The sequence below is a fragment of the Xenopus tropicalis genome, chromosome 3 (assembly GCF_000004195.4).
Source record: "Xenopus tropicalis strain Nigerian chromosome 3, UCB_Xtro_10.0, whole genome shotgun sequence".
Classification (NCBI taxonomy): domain Eukaryota; kingdom Metazoa; phylum Chordata; class Amphibia; order Anura; family Pipidae; genus Xenopus; species Xenopus tropicalis.
In genome coordinates this window covers 122,051,680-122,071,675 of record NC_030679.2, presented here as the reverse complement: position 1 = coordinate 122,071,675, position 19,996 = coordinate 122,051,680, and the positions used below count along the sequence as shown (strand labels likewise).

The following is a 19,996-nucleotide window of genomic DNA, read 5'->3' as shown; positions in this document are numbered from 1 at the left end:
GATGGACCTCGCAGAGCTGTCAACCTATTGTGATGGGGGAGAAAATAATCCAGTCCTGTTTGTTTTTTAGGCCTGAATTCTTCTTCACACTAAAGGATAACATGAAATAAGGTCTCAAAAAGGCCTGGACTGGATCATTATCTTCCTCATGACATGGGGTTTGTTGACAGCTTTGGGGGTGTAAAAGACCCTACTAACACATAAACAGTTACCCTGTACACTAGGCAGGCAGAAGATTTGACAACTAATTGGTGTGAGCCACATGTGGCACACCCTTAAAATTGTGCTGTCCTAAACCCTAGGCTTTTTTGGCCTTTCCCACAAAATTTTCCTTTTAAAAAACGAAAATTTGGCTCTTAAAGCTACTAGAATCGCCCCTGGTAACTGCTTGAGGCAAGGTTCTTGCCTTTTTACTATGCCTCATGGCAGGAGCGGCCCTGAGAGGGATTTATAGGTGAGTTGGTGGTGGCAGGGAATGCATCAGTGCAGAGGGAGAACACATCAGGGCAGGGAGCAGAGTGAGTTTGCTACTCTACACTGGGCCCTTCTGAAGATTTCTTTTCAGGGGGAGTAGTTACAATGGACCTCTGATTTCATCATTTGACACATGCACATTACATTCTATGCATTTGCCATTTGCCAAACAGAATGATATTCTGTCTCAGCTCCATCATTGGCTGAGGGGAATTATTTTAAAGCACTTTTTTCTTTTTATTGGGGGGCAGCACTTGAGGGCTGTCCCCCAAAGCTGCACCATAGGCCTATACAGAAAATACAGCTCTGATTTTATAGTGGGGTGTAGTCTGACACAACCTTGAGTGATCACAGAAATTCCACAGCTCCTACACCGGGGTAGAAACTTCCTTAACTTGTGCTCAGTGCTGACAAATAAGCAAGCAAACTGAAGCCCACAATCCACCCATGAATGGGACACCACAAAACAAATACGACTCTGCTATGGGTGTAGGGTTGCCAAGTTTTCAGGGAAAAATACAGTTCTTCCTATGTTTTTATGTTTATTTCCTATCAATAACATTGGCATCAAGCTTAATTTTTACTGGTCAGGCCTGTAAAATAGCTCCCAGGTGGCAGCCCTATATGGGTGATAGCTATTTTCTACCCAGGCCTTTGTTTCAATAGAGAGGGCTGATGCTGGGCCCTGTGGAATTTCTCCTTATGCCCTTTTATTAAATTTTCCCTTGTCACTGAACACACAGAATGCATGCCTCCCAACTGTCCCGATTTTCGCTGGACAGTCCCTCTTTTGACAGCACAGCCCGCAGTCCCAGATTCTTACTGAAAAGTCCCTCATTTCCCTTTGATCTCCTGCACTGAAGCTAAAAAAGATACAAATTTAAGTAAAAGTAGCTTTTGGCAGAGCCCAGAAATCTTAACAAACATCACCTGCACTTAGAAACATTGTTTCTTGCTTTTAATAAGTAGCTTTTGGCAGAACCCAGAAAGGTAAAAAGCCCCCCTGCTCTGAGATCCAAGTATAACTAATAAGCTAAACAGGTCTCTTGGGGGAACTGAGACTCGCAGCTTAAACGGCAACTTCACCTTTTCAGCAAAACTGTAATAACACATAAAACAAGGACCCCAAAAACCCCAGAAATGTGTTCAAACTTTAAATAACCTGCCAAATTTAATCAAATGGGAGAGATATTTAGGGGGGCATGGTCGTAAAAATAGGCGTGGTAAAAAATTCGCCGCGCTGCAGCAGCATTTATTTTTGTCCCTCTTTCCATTTTCAAAATGTTGGGAGGTATGAGAATGCATTTTGCTTAGGTATTACCATGACAGCCCATAAATACATATACAAAAAATGATTGATGGTCAATACAAGAGTTTAAGATGGCCCTGCCCAAAGGAGCTTGCCACGGCATAACTAAAGAAGAAGCAGACACTGCAGTTGCAGGGGAACCCAGGTCTGTAGGAGGCCCAGTAAGGCCCTAATTAATATGCAATTTCAATATACTTATATATATATATTCAATAAATAGATTGTAAGCTCTCCGGACAGGGACCTCCATCCTCGTGTCTTTGACTCTTAACTTATTGCAACTGTATTTATCTTGTATCTATCTGTATTTATTGCTGTACTTTGTATTTATCTATTATTATCTTAATAATCCCGTTTGTATTAATGTATTCTACTGTACAGCGCTGCGTACATAAGTAGCGCTTTATAAAGATATACATACATACATACATACAATATACAGGGCCGGATTTAACTTCGCGGCGCCCTGAGGCCGCCCCTGCCCCCCCACGAGTGCGCATGCGCAATCGCGTGGCGCCCTCTCCCCCTGAGTGCACATGCGCGATCAATGCGCATGCGCAATCGCACATTTAGGCTGATGCCACACGTGGCGTTTTTACGCTGCGTTTTTTCTCAGCCTAAAAACGCTGCACAAGCCACACAGCCCCTGACTATGGCGTTTTTCAGCCTAGAACTGGTGACGTAGCAAATCCCGTTTCCATGGTGCTAATAGTGCAAAATAGTAAAAATTGCCGCGTATTTCCGCTAGGTCTGGCAGCTGCCTTTGTGTATACATAGGAATAGCTTGCTGTGCAAATACTGGCGTATTTCAGCCAACGCTTGAAAAATCCATGCTAAGGCGTTTTCTAGCGTATTTACGCTTTGTGTTGTTTGCCTCGAGTCTTTTCAAGTTATTTCTATGGATGATGATATCGGGCGTTTTTCAGCCGCTGAGAGAATTACAAAAAACGCAGCGTAAAAACGCCACGTGTGGCATCAGCCTTAAACTCCCATACGGAGCAGTGGGGAGAGGTCCCGACTGCTCCGTATGGAAGCCAAATTTAAAAATTCTGTTGCGGCGGGGCGGCATGCCGCCCCTAAACTTGTGCCGCCCTAGGCCCGGGCCTTTGTGGCCTTTCCACAAATCCGGGCCTGACAATATACCTTGGTAGAATAGGTCATTTTACTTATTCCTTGGGGCCCTACAATAAATTTGCTGTGGGGCCTAGTAATCTCTAGTTATGCCACTGAAGCTTGCAACCTTCTAATAGAAACTAATCAGATATTTGCGTTAACTTTCAAACATATAGTAGTCTAATAACAGTTTGGTGTAATTGCACTGTTGCAATTTATCACCAAGATTAGTAAATCAGTCCTATTTGACTGGGACTTTGATATATACTAGAATTTCACAGTGAACTGCAGTATATACCATATTTGACCTGCTTAAAGGAAGAGTTTAATTGCTACACTAAACTAATTTATACGTAAAGATACATGATAAAATTATAGAGGGTCAAATATAGGTAGATTTAATTCAATGCTCGTTAGCGCCGCTGGTGTAGTGGTATCATGCAAGATTCCCATTCTTGCGACCCGGGTTCGATTCCCGGGCGGCGCACTGAGTTTTAGTTGCCAGATTGCACTGCATTTTGCGTTAATTAATACAGAGCGCATAGTATCTGCAGTTCCATCATCTATAGTATATATATAGTTGCAAATATCATGAAATTGTAAAACAGCGCAAGTGCTGAATTTGTAACGCGCTAATATGTTGCCTTTTGCTCAGGCGTTCGGCAGGGCAGCCGCTATTCTGGGGGCCTCGGTTTGCGCATGCGCCATTTCGCACTGCGGCCATCTTGTGCTGACGGTCTCGCTTGCATTGTTTCAGGCCGGGTTGGTGGGGGCCGGCGAAAGTGTGAGGAAAACAGAGAAAGTGAAGCCAGAAAGAGAAATATCGGACGTTCTGCCGCCTCGCCCCCCTACCCAAGAATAAACCAAGCCCCCTTTTTCTTCTTTTCTTTTTGTAACCGGGCTACCCTTCGGGGCCCAGGACAGAGCGGGGCCCAGAGCTTGGAACCATGGAGGAAGATCTTCCCAGAACGCTGTGAGTAGCCGTTGGCTGAGTTAGAAGTAGTTTGGCCTGTGTGGGGCTATATGGAATAGTGCCGAAGGGAAATGGCTGCTGTTTGGGACACGGAGGGGCTAATCAGTAGGGATAAAGGCGTTACTGTAGGGGAAGAGCAGTGCGGCTTCCTCACTAGTAGTGTGGGGTTTTACTCTCATCCAACACTTCGGCCTTACCGTGCCATTACTGCAGGGGCTTCTCCTCATCCCTCGCCTCATGCACCTTTAAGCTCCCATTGTTACTTCAGGGGGCATTTAGCCACTTTAACCTCATATTCACAGGCAAAATACAGTTGCCACACCTAAACATTATATGCACTTACTGTAAATGCTGTGCAGGCATTGCTATCCATGGGTTGCACATGATAAGAGAAGTTATACATATATACATACATAGGAGAAAGGAGATCCCAGCTGCTCTTAGTTTATGATGTATTGTGTGCAGGGGTCATTTACTTGCCCCGGGGCACAAGAGTGCTCACTTGCAGAGTGTATGTGCCCCTGGGATTGCTGATCGGGCCCTACCTGCACAGAGCAATATCAGGAGTTACAGTTTAGCCCTGTCTTTACACAGTAGAAAGGGCCTCAATGCAGGCCGGACCTCCTGACACACTAATGTGCGTGTAAATGAAGTGTAAGTTAGGGGGACACCTACATGGTTTTCCTCTCCTGCCCCTCTTAGGGCTCTGGCACACGGGGAGATTAGTCGCCCATGACAAATCTCCCTTTTTCGCGGGCGACTAATCTCCCCGAATTGCCATCCCACCGGCGAAAATGTAAATCGCCGATGGGATGGCATACACGGCGCCGCGATTTCAACGAAATTGCTGGAGTTGCCTAGATGAAACTTATGCGACTAATCTCCCCGTGTGCCAGAGCCCGTAGGGCACTGGAAAATTAGTTGCCTATGATAAATCTTCATTACCGTGAGCAACTAATCTCCCTGAAATGCCATCCCACCAGCAAGAATATAATATCACCAGTGGAATGGCAAACGTGTCGCCTTAGCTTTCCGAAGTTGGCCAAAGTTTCCTCGGGAGGCAACTTCGGGAAAACTGAAGTGACGCATATGCTATCCCACCAGCATATTACATTCTTGCGTTTGGGATGACATTTAGGGGAGATTAGTCACAATATCAAGATTTATCACGGGTGACTAATCTCCCTGTGTGCCACTGCCTTTAGGGTGAAGATACAGAGAGCTACTAGTAGCGACTACTTGCCACTGCTACTAAAATAGACAATGCTGATCATTTTTTACTGATAATTGTTTCTACGTGTGTTTTAGCAGAGCCAATTCTCAGTATTGTCTATGGCAGGGTATTTTCTGGCATTTAGAAGCCATTCATGTAGGTGCTACTAAGTAGCTCAGTGTGTCTTTGCCCTTAGGGCGAAGACACATGGGGTGATTAGTTCCAACTGAAAAAGCTGCTCGGATCAGTAGTGAAACATCTTCAATGATTACTTAGCAAGTCCAGTTGCTTTAGGTTTACCTATACTAGTTACAGTCAAACACTTCTATACAAACACAAAGGGTAAACTGCATTTGATACTAGCAGACCAGTGTGCTTTAGAACTTTATTCTTCATCATCAACATAATCATTTATTTATATAGTGCCAGCAAGTTATGCAGCACTTTGCAAAAGCTTACAATCTAGAGTTTGAACATAAATCAAGTTTCTCTAACTCTATGGTCTTCTAATGCACATATTCTCAACTGGCAATTTTTATCCCAGCTGTATGTTGAGGTAGAACTGTAGTAATTCTTTAGTTAGGGAAGTCACGTGAGAACCAGGAAGCAGGTGTCTCAATTCTCAAGACCAGAAGACAGAAAGTGGCTGTTTCCCTCTCAAGAAGAAAATAGGGGTAGTCACATGAGTCACAACATCACACTACATTATTTCTTGTTACATTTTGTTATATAAGGTGCAATTAAATATTTTATATTTGGAGACCCTATCCCTAATATTAGGTAAAGCTTTGTTCTATTTGTGTTCTAATATTAAAAATAAAGTCCAAAATTGGACTTCGATTACTCAAAACTCATGAGGTTTTGCATTCAGGACATGAGGTTCTCATTTGTTACTGATGATCAGCTTTTCAATAACATTTCTGTCTTTTTCTGAGTAATGCTCTTATATGAACAGGTAACACTATACCAAGTGACTAATTATTAATAGCAATAAAGGCAGTAATTGTTGTCTAACTGAAACAGTTAAAAGTCAGGGCTATATTGCACACTAGTTTTTTCCTAGGGTTTTCTGGCAGAAATTGACCTTGTATGCGCAGAGATAGGCAAATCTTATTATGGCACTGATGACCGTCATGAGGTGGGATTCGCTATGGTACTTTGCCAGCAGAGAACACATGACATAGCCCCCAGGAGCAGTTCTTGGTTATATTGGTATGTCATGTGTGCAATTTTGGATAACCTCTGTGGTGGACAAGATGGTGAAGATTCTTTGTGTTCTTTTCAATTTTTGTGCTCTGAGGTCATAGCTTGTATGTGTATGTCTTAGCAGCGAGGTGCACAAAAACCACAAGACAGTCCTCATTAATTCATATGCAATTTGCAGCCTTTTGTACATTGGTGTTTTTTTCGTTACTGTCCCCTCGGTGTTTATTACTTTGCAGAGGCAGCATCTTCTCTTCCCTGAACTTATTTCTTCTCTTGTGACCAGAGTCTGTGTGTTGTGTTTTTTCCAAGCCATTCCCACTAAAGAATATGGTGTGTCTATTCTGCTTGTCCTGAGCTGGCCTAATGTTCACTTTCCTTGCATCACTGGCCAGCTGTAGAATTTGCTTGCACAAAGAATGTTCTCTGTTTACTTTTTCTATAGCTTTGGGAATAAGGCAATTAATTCTCCTCCTACTCACTTTCTTGGCATAGACAGAACAGTTTATTTTGTACATCTCTAAGATATTTAGTACTGGGCAAGGTCAAAAAGTTTAACATTTTTTAATAATATAAAAGCAAGTTGAGTGCATGTTATTTGATGATACAAAAACTATTCTTCTGTTTTGCAGGTAGCACATGAAATTAATAGCATACTGTAATGTTATAGTGCTCAGTTTTTACTATAGTTCTGAAACATTTACTTAATGGCTCTAATATTTATTCTAGCTCCAAAATCATTCTTTGTTAAAAAATATTTTAATTAACATATATATTTTTTTTCTTTTGCAAGGTATGTGGGAAATCTCTCTAGGGATGTGACAGAACCTTTGATTCTTCAGGTGTTTAGCCAACTCGGTCCATGCAAAAGCTGCAAGATGATTATGGATGTAAGTGGTTTTCATTTCACATGAAATTTGAAGAAAAAACTTACTGTGCAACTAACAGCATGCCCCATAGGAAGGTACCCCCCCCCCTCCCCCCAGCACCACCTTGTACAATTTCATAGGGGTATAATATAATATGCTAGGAAGGTACTCCCTCTCCCAGCATCACCTTGTACATTTCCACACATTAGTTACTATATCCATTGCTACTTAATGCCTAAAACCATAACTGCATACACTCCTATTTCTCTAGTAAGGTACCCAAACAATTAGAACAGTGCTGTTCACATTTGCATGTTTGAAATAATTTTCTGGCTGGGTTTTTATGAAACTGTGATACTATACAAAGAGGTCTGTAGATCTTGCTTGTGGTGATAAAAATATGTTTGCCATATCTGCCCTTCTGGTCTGCATTGCAACATCCCTCAGTACCTCTTCTTTTGGGAGGGAACTACACTGATTGACTTTACAGTAAACAGTCTCTTCAAATGCTTATGAAGAAACCTCCTTTTCTTCAATCTCAGTGGATGTTCTTTTTTCACCTGCAACATCCAGTACACCTTACGTACATGTACAGTGTCATTATATACCCTGTAGGCACCTCTGTTCAAGAGCCCTCTCTTTAATTTGTACCTTGCCCTTTTCTAAAAAAAATTCTTATTTTATTGTAGATGATCTTTTGTGTAGGATAAAATTTGCTTGCATCCACTTGAATGCAGTTTGTTTTGCAACCTATTTAATTTTATAGTTTTTATTTTTAAATCACTTTTGCATTGCCCAGGTTGGGGACATTTGGGTACAAGAAACAGTAAGATCCACATTTTTTTTCATCACTACAGTACTACTATAGTAAATGTTCAGTCATAGACTAGAAGGCTGCCAGAGCCTTTGCCTTATTTAGCCAACCAAGTGATAGGCCACATTGGGCTGATTGACATTTCCAACATTCCTGACTGATACCTGAAAGAGCATTGATATAAAAAAAAAGTTTATTCCGGTGTGTGTGTGTGTGTATATATATATCTCCGAATTATCTATGCCTGGTATCTTAATTTTCTCCTGGAATGTCTTAGATACATTTCTTACCAGCGTGTGTCTTAGAAGGACAAACAGACTTCTTTAGTGTTAACAAATACCAAACGTTTATTAGAAAGCAGGAAAATACATTACAAGCTTGTGGAGGCAACCCCCATATTTAAGTGTCCCTTTGGTGCATTATACAGGGTGGCCCACCCTGTAGATGTAGTTACATGGTTGACCTCTGTATGGAGTGTAAGCTGTATGATTCAGGAACCTCCTTTGGTCATGGCACGTAATTATTCTAACTTTATCATTTTATGTCTGTTAGTGTATTCTTGGTTTGAACTTCAAATGGTGCTATACAAATAAAGGTATGCGCGACTGCTATTTGCTCTGTATTGCAATTAACATGGTGTTTTGTTGCTTAGACTGCTGGAAATGATCCCTACTGCTTTGTAGAGTTCTTTGAGCACCGACATGCAGCTGCATCTTTAGCAGCTATGAATGGCCGAAAGATAATGGGCAAGGTAAGTTTGACATTTAACAGTAATTTGTATTTTGCGTCTGGCAGGTCTGGAAAATTTCAATTAGAACCGTCAGCCAAACCTACATTAAACAATTATGGGCCAATATAGTTTAACAGCATAATTGTTGTTAAAAGGAAGCATTTTATTTATTTTATAGAAATGGTATAAAGCTGTTATAAGCGGCTAATGATATGGTTATCTGAATGAAGGTTACCTAAATGATAGCAATCATTATGGGTAGTGTTTGTGAGAATATGCAGCTAGTGACATCAACAAGCTAGTGTGGTAGAAAATCCTATTTCTGCTTTGTGGGGTAGGATAAATTTGCATTAGTCTGCTAAACCTTACAGCATGCTATATACTATATATTTCTAATGTACCTTCACCTTTTATACCATGCCAAAATATTCTCTGCTTATCTGCTAAAATGAAATTGATAAAATGTTATCTTTAATCAAAGGAAGTAAAAGTCAACTGGGCCACTACGCCAAGCAGCCAGAAAAAGGATGCAAATAGTAAGTTTCTCAATTTTTTTTATACATTTAAATATTATTTATACATTTTATATATTTCTAAATTCTATTAAACATACAAGTAACATTAAATATCTACTCAGTATTGCTTTAAGTTTCTTTTGCTAAAACCGTAGATGACTTGCTTTGTTGTCTGTGATCATATATTTAAGAACAAATCTAATCTTTGTCATCAGGTAGTTCCGTTGTCAGCACACTGCGTTCTCAAGGTAATTGTGTCTTCTTACAGATAAAATTCAATCTCTCAGAGGTGATGAGCGATAGCTATTTTCTCAGTATAGCTACTCCCCTTCACCTGTTTTTTTTTTTTTTTTTTTCTTCTCCCACTCAGGCTGCTTTTCTTTTGAGCAGGGAGAGCATAATTTTAATTGACCCACTAGTCATTAAGCGTGCTCTTTATTGGAAATTCTGTTTCCCAAAAAGCTTACTGCATTCAAGTAACTTTGCAGTTTTTCTGTTCTTATAAAGTTTAATTATAAAGATCTTCTGGTATACAGAAAAACATTTCTCTGACATTGATAGGATATTAACAGTAAACAAGCAATTTATAAAGAATTTTAAAAGGAATCTCTTCCTAACATAATCTGATCTTAATAAATGTGAATATGTTTCATCTTGCAAAGCGATGAAAGGCCAGTATGTACTTCAGTAGGATGGTATTGGACATTTTATCAGAATTCTTCCTGTACTCCTTCATTCCTCTTTAAATATTTGGTTCAGTTATAATTTCAGTTCAATATTAATCACTTTTCTGTTATTTGGATTCTTATAATTTAAATCTGCATATTTTTTCTGTTTTCATTTTTCACCTTTTTCCCAACAAGATCATTTCCATGTCTTTGTTGGTGACTTGAGCCCAGAGATCACGACTGATGATATAAAAGCTGCTTTTGCACCATTTGGGAGAATATCGTAAGTTGAGAAGATTTTCATTTTCATTCTCTGAAACATTATCATGATCTGATATACAGACTAAACTTCCTGTAGATACATAAGCGTTTACCTTTCATTTTTTTCAAATAAACTCAGTGTTGCTTTTTTTTTCTTTTTCTTTTTACTTTCATACTGTTAACAGTTTCTTAATGTTTAATTTCTCAAAATTTGCAGCTGGCCACAGTCCAAAAATTGGGGGTTAACGCATTGACCTGAGAATTCAGTTAACAGGCCACGTATGCCCTTTTTTTTAATTCATACTTTTTTTTTAATATATTTATATAATTTTTCCTATTTTACGTTTTATAATTTACATTGAGTAACTTAGATTGTGTTTGCAATATTGAGGATGGAAATTGCATGGTTTAACTTTTTCACAGCTGCAGGGTCTGCAAAGCTTCCCTTGTTGCAGGACTCTGCAGAACTGAAAAGGTTAAAGGCCACAGGTTTTAAGGTGTACAACTACAGACCGCTTACATGACTTCACTTAACGCTTGCTTTAGCCCATGCTTGATGTGTAAGTAGCAATGTTGTGAGTGGGACCAGCTGTTGTTTGTGTCAATGTGTTCATTTTTTTGCGTCTCTTAGGCGATTTGCATGTACACGGGTCCTGTGTCTTTTAATTTGTTTATACCCGCCTCTGCTTAAATAAAAACAGTTGTATTTCCCACTGAGTTAAAAAAAAAAAAAAAAAAGGAACGCTTTAAACATTTTAATTTGCTTTTCCTCCTGTGCTTTTAAATGAACGTTAAGGTAGGGGGTTTGTGAGGACAAAGTGTGGGGCTTTTGTTTTTCTTCCTTGCCGTGACAATACAAATGGTATATTTTTGTCTTTTTTTTTTTTTTTTTTTTTCCAGAGATGCCCGTGTGGTTAAAGATATGACAACTGGAAAATCCAAGGGTTATGGATTCGTGTCCTTCTTTAATAAATGGGTAAGTGTTAATTATCTCTCTCTGAACTTGTTGCTTCACAACTCCAGTGCTCCAGTTATACAGCTTCTAGGTCCACATTCTTATATTTTTACTGCTTGCGTGTTATAAATGCATTAAAATACAAACAAAAATGTTTGTTAATTATTGATGTGCCACATCAAGGCCCCTTATTTACATCATACACTGCCTACTGGTGTACTAAGTCTTCAAGGAGAAGGAAAGGCATTTTACTACAAATAGATTTGCCACACTAGTGCCACCAAGAACACTATATTTATCAGAAAGCTTTACTTTACCTGAGTAAAGGGCCCTTGAAGTGCTCTCCGATAGCAGCTTCCATTTTGGCTTGGTCTTGGTAGCTTCCTGCTGCAGTTATAGCCGTTGGAAGCTCAGATCACACATTCCTAAGGGTGGGGGAAGTGAGTTCTTATGCATTCTTATGGGAGGGGGCGCAAGAGAAGGGAGGGATGAGAGAACTGAGCAGACTCATGCCCCAAACCTAAAAGAGAGGCCTGATACCGAATAAGATGTTCACAAAAAAGGAGACAAGAAATACTGTGGTTTTTTTAAAAAGGACTCAGTGCAGCTTTTCTGTGAGTGCTTATGGCTGTATTTACACAGACCTTTCTGATAAAGCTTACTTAGTTTTTACCTTTCCTTCTCCTTTAAGGTACATGTAAAATCACTGATCCCACAGAAAAATATGCATTTAATGTATTACTGAGAGTAATCTTTGAGATCTATTGAGACCTGCAAGAATAGCTGTGAGAAAATGCATAGTCTAGGGGCTGAATAGCAGCAGAAGCAGCTTGCTGTATTATCATTGCTTGGTCTAAACCACTTGTTGGCAAGTTCTGCAGCAGTTGTTGGTGTGATGCTCTGAAATTAATTTTAAATTGGAAATATATATTTTCTTGCTCCATTTCTTTGCTAAACTGTACCTTTTTAGCGTTCCTACTTAGTCTGCTCTCTCCTGTATTTCTAGGATGCAGAAAATGCCATTGCACAGATGGGAGGCCAGTGGCTTGGGGGTCGACAGATTAGAACTAACTGGGCCACAAGAAAACCTCCAGCGCCAAAGAGCACCTATGAATGTGAGTTTGTTTACATAGCCATGTTATGGTTTTTGTTTTTTTTAAACAGGTAACCCCAGTCCTTGTTTTTCTGTTGGTAGGTAGTTGTAGAAGAGGACTCCATATTTAAATAGGGTTTTTTTTTTAATCATCTTAATATTTGTTGTTTGTTTTATCATATTATTTAATTGCAGCCAACACAAAGCAGTTAACTTATGAGGAAGTTGTCAACCAGTCAAGTCCCAGTAATTGTACTGTGTACTGTGGCGGCGTCACAAGTGGACTAACTGGTGAGCATGTTTTTTGTTTTTCTTTGTTTTACATTCTCTAGTTTTTATTTTAAAATATTTTTTACTAAATGTATGTTCTTGGTTGTCTTGCAGAACAACTCATGCGACAAACCTTTTCACCTTTTGGTCAAATAATGGAAGTCAGAGTCTTTCCAGATAAAGGCTACTCCTTTGTACGGTAAGTTCTGCTGCTTGTTTTTGCCCTACTGATGGTACACTACTGAATTTATTGTTACATTTATGTAACTATTAAGTAATGCTGATATAATGGTATTCTCTTGTATTGTTGTGTGTGTCTGTGGAATACATACTAAGCATAATGAGGTTACATGGATGGGCCACTGTCATAGTTACAGTAATATCAACTACAAGTTACCCCAAATCTCGCCCTATATGACTTTCAAACAAGGTATTTAGCGTTATCTAGGGAGCCAAATAGACATTTTCCCTAAATCTGGCCATACACTGAAAGATCAGCTTGTTTGGTGACGTCCTGATATGCCCACCTAGGGCCAAACAATCGGATCACAATGTATGGGTTGCAGGCTGTTCCCAGACTAAAGAAGGGCTGCATTGAACTATTTCCATGACGTATGTGTATGAAATCATAAGAATAAATAAGTAACTAATAGGAGCTGTAAAGGAGGAATTAGAGCTCTGGCCATTATGTTAGACATCTGCCCTCTCCAGCCTTTATAGATTACATTTTTGCCTAACTAACTATATTGAAAAATTTTTTATTTTGCGCAGTCTATCAATTTTAACCAGTTTCATTTTCATACTGAACTGCCCCTTTAAAAGACAGTGGGTCATGCAGCAATCACGCAAGTTGTTCTACCAAAGAAAGGTAAAAAAAGAATAAAGTGAATGTTCTGGAATGGCAAAGTTAAAGTCCTGTCCTTAATCCAATTGAAGTGTTGTGGAAAGTCCAAAAGTGAGCGGTTCATGTGAGGAAACCCAACAATATCCAAGAGCTGAAGCTGTTTTGTATGAAGGAATGGGCTAAAATTACTCATTTAATGTGCAAGACTGATCAGCAGTTACCGCAAATGTTCATTTGTAGTTATTGCTGCACAAAGAGGGTCACACCAAATACTGAGAGCACCATTCACTTAGTTTTGGCACAAGCAGATATGTTATTGGATCATTTTTATCAATAAATACATCACCAAGTATAATAAAATTTTGTTTCATTTGTTAAACTAGGTTTTGTTCATCTACTTTTAGGACTTTCTGAAAATCAAATGGAGGTTTAGCTCACATTCATATAAAAATATATAAAATTTTAAAGGTTCACATACTTTCAAGCACCACTGTATTTACTTTCATTTTCAAGGAACATGAGCCCAGCTCTTGAATGCATGGTGGAAGTGCTCTGTATGATTGTCTGTGAATTTTTTCCTCATAGGTTTAGTTCCCATGAAAGCGCAGCTCATGCTATTGTCAGTGTCAATGGAACTACTATTGAAGGGCATGTGGTAAAGTGTTACTGGGGAAAGGAGACCCCAGATATGCTAAATCCTGTTCAGCAGGTAAGCGAGGTAAACATTTATTTTTTTTTTTAATATATTTTTCTTAGGATTATTTGCTAAAGTGCCCAAATACCTTCTCAGCTCTGTTATACTCTGAAGTGACTGTAAAACATGTCCATGGAAAATGCTTTTTTTCCCCTTATTAATTCAATCACCATCCAAACTGCCGTTACGTATACATCCCCTTCCCAGTTGAGCATCTGTCTCAAATCTAATCTTGCCAGGATCTAATCCTTACTTTTGTGCATGACTTAATTCTCATTTTATATCCAGTTATTCTCTTGCTCAATCTATGTATAGAGAGTAAGGGTATTTCATAAAGCACTGGTTTTGTTGTTACCTAGTATGGGTTCTCCAGAATGAAGTGATTAGTTCATCCCATTGGCATGCTTAAGGACCATATATTGAACTTCATCGTGCCGCTTTTCTTCCATTTAGACAGAACTGCTATAAATTGTTAGGAGTGAAGAAAGTGAATTCTATGATTTTTTTATGATTGCATGTGGCATTTCATTTGTACATGCACATACCACATAAATGGATTTATATGTAATTTGTTTATGTGGAATGTGCATAATGCAGCTCTTGTCTGATTACAACAGTTGCCAGTAAGAGCCAGTCCATAATTTTAAATGGATACTCCTTTTCACAATTGGCTACAGTGAAAGTTAGTTCAACATAAACATTAGTATGAATACATTTTAGTATAGTATATAGGATAGTTGGTTATAGTAAATGCTCTTTATTATTTTTGCATTTTCTTTGTTTTTGGACATTTAATTCCTTTTGTAATTGTCTCTCTCTGTCTTTATACAGGCAAGCCAAATTAGCTTTCCCCCACCATATGGCCAGTGGGGTCAGTGGTACGGTGGGGCTCAACAAATAGGCCAGTATGTGCCCAATGGCTGGCAAATGCCAGCATATGGGGTGTATGGACAGGCATGGAGTCAGCAGGGATATAGGTGAGTGTAATATAATCTGCCTTCATTGAGTTAGTCGAAAAATAAATTTCTTTTCACAGTACAACCACAATCAGCGTGCACTTCAATCACCTCAAACTGTTTGCTGTTTAGCACGTGATGCATCTTGTACTAGAGTATTTTTATTCTGATGTATTTATTCAAGCATATTAGTCCTATTATTGCTGATTTGCTGTTTTCTGTTGTAGTCAAACGCCATCGTCTGCTGCCACATGGGTGGGACCAAATTACGGGGTGCAACCTCAGCCTGGCCAGAATGGGACTCTGATCACGAACCAAACTGGCTATCGAATGGCTGGATACCAAACCCAATGAGAGGAAGGACTCCCAGCCGCACCGGCAGCCTAATGCTGGCCCCTTTGTTTACTTTGATACTATTATAAAATTACATCAATACAGATGTCAAATACAGTATATTTATTAAAACAACAAAAATCCAACCATTTATTTTTAATCATGAAATTTTCATCCATTTGGTTGAAAACAAAACACATACTAGAATGCTGGATGTTTGCCAATTTTTGCCTTCCATTTTTTTTTTTTTTTTAATTTTTTTTTTTTTATATATTTGTAAGTTACTTAACCCTGTGTCATGAAGATAACAGTCAAATCTTTTCGGCAGTAAAAAGGGTTAAGTTCCTTTATTTGAAATAATAAAAACAATGCAGGGATCACTGCCACTTTGGGCAGAAATTGCACAAAAAACTTTTTTTTTTGTTTTGTTTTTCACTGAAGTAGTGTGCAGTTTTAGATTGCATTCCTAATGATATGAGATGTATTATAAAGTCGAATTGTACAAAATTTTTGATGTTTAAGGTTTAAATTTTTTTCCCCTCCATTTAAAGTCTTCACTGGGGGGGAGGGGGACAATTTTTTCAGATTGTACCCACTGCTTAACATTCTTTAGTTCTCAAAGGTTTTTTTTTGGTTTACATTTATTTGTACGTACACATTTTAAAACAGCGTTTTGCCTTACAGCAATGTAGCATAAATGGACTGTATCCCTGATTCCCTCCAGCGCTAAAAGTTACATCAGAAAAATGTGACTTGATCTGAGCCTGTATGTTAGATATTGTATTTCATTTGTTTTTGTTCCTTCCCCCCCCCTCTTTTCAGAAAGGTGCCTATGAACAAAATCCTGGCTGGAGTCTTTTCTGAAAGATTTTTATCTTCTGTGAAAAATAAGAAAAAAAAGAAAATGATAAAATTCCTTAAACAGTGATAAATGTGATATTTTTTTCCCGTTTATATGCACTAGACTTTTTTTTTTTTTTTTTAATACTTTCAAAAGTCAGGAAATCTTCTTGCAGTTGTTTTAATGTGCATACAACTCAATTAACCTTCAACAAGCCAGTGTTTTTATGGCTGTTTTTTTAAGAATTTGGTGCAAGCTGGTTGTTTAATGACTGTCTAAAAAAAATCTCTATCTGTTGGCCTGATCGGAATCTCAAAATAGCTTGCTTATTTGGGGGTTCATCTGCCTAACTGGACAGTTTATTGCACTGCTCAGAGTTATGTTAACAGGGAACAATCCTAAAAAGGAAAAATAAAAATACTTGCACCTTTAAAACTTGTGTGCCATCAGGTAAATTAGTGTGATAGAACAATGCTTGCTTATTATTATTTTTTTAATATACATAGGCATTCTGGGACTTGTAGTTCTACAACAGATAGGGTGCTCATTTTGCTTATGCCTGAATTAACTAGTAGTTTTTAGTCTGAGGAATGTTGTCTTCAAGTTAATCCTTGTTGTGTTCCATAATATATATATTATGTGTGTGTTTATATAATATATGTATGTATGGAATTTGTATGTTAGGAATAATGTATCCCCTAATGTAAAATATAACAATATTATAAGGACGAAGGCTGCATTCTCTTATATAGGTCATGGAATTCCGAGATGACTTTTGATATCTTTATATTTTACAGGGGATGCACCATCATTTATTATAATACACAAGTTCACTTTTTAAAAGGATATAATTGACATGATATGTATGGCTGGAATTTATTATACATTTTTTATAAACACATAAGTTCTACCATCATGTTGTGTTCCTCTCACCAAACACAAATCTGTGAAGACTTGGGCATGCTGGAGGTGGTCTAAAGGATTTTTTAAACCCCATTAAGCCTGCTGGCTAGCAGTTGAACAGCCCCGCTGTTTATTGCTTGTCGTATGCATTATTTAATTTATGGCTATTCCATTTTTTATTGCTGTTTATACTGGCAATACACTATCATTTAACATAAGAAAAGTCTTATGGGGTGATAAAAAATAAGGCACTAAGTTTGCCCAGGAGCAGTAACCCATAGCTACCAATAAGCAGGAAGAATTTATTGGTCACTTGTTTAAAAGCATCTTTTGGTTGCTATGGGTTACTGCTCCTAGGTAAACGCTGAGTTTTTTTTTTATTACATATATAGGGGACACTAACACTGATTTGCAGGGGTGGAAAAAAGCTTTCTAGCATACAGATGTTATAATGAGTAGTTTTAGCAGTTTTCTCAGGATTCAGTTCTAGTGATCTTCAGGATGAGATTTAGTAGCATTTCAGCCAGGTTGATCAGAAAAGCACATCTTTTTTCTATTTGAAAGGGAAAATGTTGAACGCAAGATGGTAAATGGGTTCTGTGATATGTTAAAATCCCATTGTGAGTAGGGATGCACTTAAACTAGGATTTAGTTCAATATTTGGTCTTTTTCATTCAGATTTGGCTAAATCCATGTGCCTGGCCAAACCAAATTAACAAAATCATGTGACTTTTTGTCATAAAAACATGGAAGTTAAACATTTATAACTCTTCCATGACGCAAATTAGGATTCGGTTCAGTATTCGAATGAATCTTTTATGAAGGATTCGGTACATCCCTGGTTGTAAATCTTTTATTTCAGCAACCCTTAGTGGATGGTTTACACCAAAATACTAATCTCCAAGGTATAATGCCATTGCTGCATAAACACATTTTATCTGTTGTAGTTATCTGAATTTGGAGATAAAGTTCTAATGTGATTGGTTAATGCTTTGTCATGCTGGTAAACACTCCAGTGCTCTGAGGTTGGTTTATGCACCAAACCATCAGTGTTCCCATTTGTTGCATTCAGTATACGTCCTGTATATGTATGGCTGCACACAATGGGGCATCACTTGGCAGAATGCTTGCCTGGTATCCATCTTTTTATGTCAATTTGCTGAAAATGGCTTAAGTGCAGGGTTTGTTGCACTGGTGACTAATGCTCTTTGTATAAAGGTTTTCTTTCACTTGATTCATTTAATTTGAAGCTCTGTTGATTATTCTTATTAGGTCTATGGTACATATGGTGTAGCACAGTGATCAGAACTCCAGGAATATCTATAGTTTGCATCTTGTTGACTGTAAGAGAAAGTGCTAAATGGCCCTTGGCCAAGATTCGTCCCCAAGAACGCGCCAGTTTGTATTCTGGGTTACAGCTGTGGCCCAGTGGAAGGTGACCCTAAAATTGACTATGATATAGGCAGCAGTAGGTAGCAGATGGTTGTTTTTTAATAAAGGTATGGGACCTGTTATCCAGAATAATCGTAACTTGGGGTTTTCCCCCTAATAGATTTTTCCATAATTCGGATCACCATACCTTAAGGCTGCTTAAAAAAAAATCATGGAAAGGCTGAATTTACCCAATACAATGGTTTTGCGTCCAATAAGAATTAATTATATCTTGGATAGAAACAAGTACAAGGTACTGTCTTATTACAGAGAAAAAGTGTAAAATCTGTGCTGGAAGATGGTCATTACATAATTTGGGAGCTTTCTGTATAAGGGATCCCATATTTGTATTTTTGTTTTTAGTTCTGCAATCCTTTGCAGCCAAAAAGCAGTTCACATTTTAAGGCTATGGCTTTATTAACTTGGGTAGAACTTAAGAGAGATGTAAGGAAGTATTCTAGCCCTGAGTTTGGTGGTAACCTTACAAACACAAATAAGAGGGTAATAAGTGCTGCTGTTTACAGTGGTATTGGCATTGACCTATAAATGCCATGGCTAAATTAAATATTGGGCTGCTGCAGCAATAGAAAAGGTAGGAGAGGGCAGTGGCTACAGGTGCCTGGGTCATATTCTTTTGGGTTCACCTAAAGGAGCAATAGACCCATGTGTTCAAAATTAGCTGAGTAAACAGTGTTTGTGTTCAGCATGCATTTGATCTACAGCCACTGACATGGAAGTACAGCATGCCACTGATGTGGTTTCTATGTAATCCAAAGGCACAAACGTGTCTAATAACATGGTGCTTACTGTAGCCCTCCTCAAGGTGTTTAAAAAAAAACAAACAAAAGCAACGGATCTGAAGAAGCTGCTTGGGGCAGTGACCATACACATACAGACAATCCTCAGATATGAGCTTTTATGGCAATATCAGTACATATGAGTTGAGTGAAAGATCAGTACAGATATCAGCCATTGAGACTGACAATTTCAGTGATTGGCCAGTTCTGTTTGTGTCCCCTTGTTCCTATAGCTATCTTTATATGTACAGTCAATCAGGCAATCTAAGATCCCAATATGCCCACCTAAGGTGAGCAACATGATTGGTTGGTCCTCAAGATTACAAATACTGACTCATCGCAGCTACAACCAGTTCTATACAGAAAATAGTTTATTTTTCAGCATTATAATTATAGTCATGAACTATATAAAGAGATATAAACTGGAAAATGAAAGTACTTCTGTACACAGGAATTCATTTTTATTATTATACAAGGAGGTTTATCTGTGCACTATTAACTGCCTCCTACTTGCCACAATTGCCCCCAAGAACCAGGAAATACCAAACAAAATGTTCTTAAAAAACTGTTTTTTGTCAATTATTAAATGTGATCTCAAAACAATAGGCAAAACCTATGAATCTGACTGAAGTCATTGAATAAAATCATGTTTTCAAAAGGTAAAGTTGTAAATAGTGCTAATACCAGCACTGCCACTCATTTCCTATCTAAAGGGGAACCATCGTGAAAATGCAGAT

At 38.4% G+C, this 19,996-nt stretch overlaps 1 protein-coding gene and 1 non-coding gene across 3 annotated transcripts; both read left to right on the top strand.

Annotated features, from left to right (window-relative positions):
• The first annotated feature begins 3,312 nt into the window (after positions 1-3,312).
• trnag-ccc lies at positions 3,313-3,383 on the top strand. The gene has a single exon. It is a non-coding gene; the product is annotated as a tRNA-Gly (tRNA).
• A 203-nt stretch (positions 3,384-3,586) lies between these two features.
• On the top strand, positions 3,587-16,563 carry tia1 (TIA1 cytotoxic granule-associated RNA binding protein). 2 transcript variants are annotated; one of them, XM_012958773.3, is made up of 13 exons: positions 3,587-3,869; positions 7,079-7,175; positions 8,621-8,719; positions 9,180-9,234; positions 9,429-9,461; positions 10,077-10,164; positions 11,043-11,118; positions 12,104-12,212; positions 12,386-12,481; positions 12,575-12,659; positions 13,890-14,022; positions 14,830-14,975; positions 15,182-16,563. In XM_012958773.3, exons 1-13 carry the CDS (start codon positions 3,844-3,846, stop codon positions 15,306-15,308), a joined length of 1,170 nt encoding a protein of 389 aa, XP_012814227.2. In that variant the 5' UTR covers positions 3,587-3,843; the 3' UTR covers positions 15,309-16,563.
• The last annotated feature ends 3,433 nt before the right edge of the window (positions 16,564-19,996 follow it).

Coding starts and splice junctions, on each gene's coding strand:
- tia1 (XM_012958773.3), top strand. CDS start 3,844: ATGGAGGAAGATCTTCCCAGAACGCT. Junction 9,235..9,428: donor CCAGAAAAAGGATGCAAATA/GTAAGTTTCTCA, acceptor CTTTGTCATCAG/GTAGTTCCGTTGTCAGCACA. Junction 14,023..14,829: donor CTGTTCAGCAGGTAAGCGAG/GTAAACATTTAT, acceptor GTCTTTATACAG/GCAAGCCAAATTAGCTTTCC.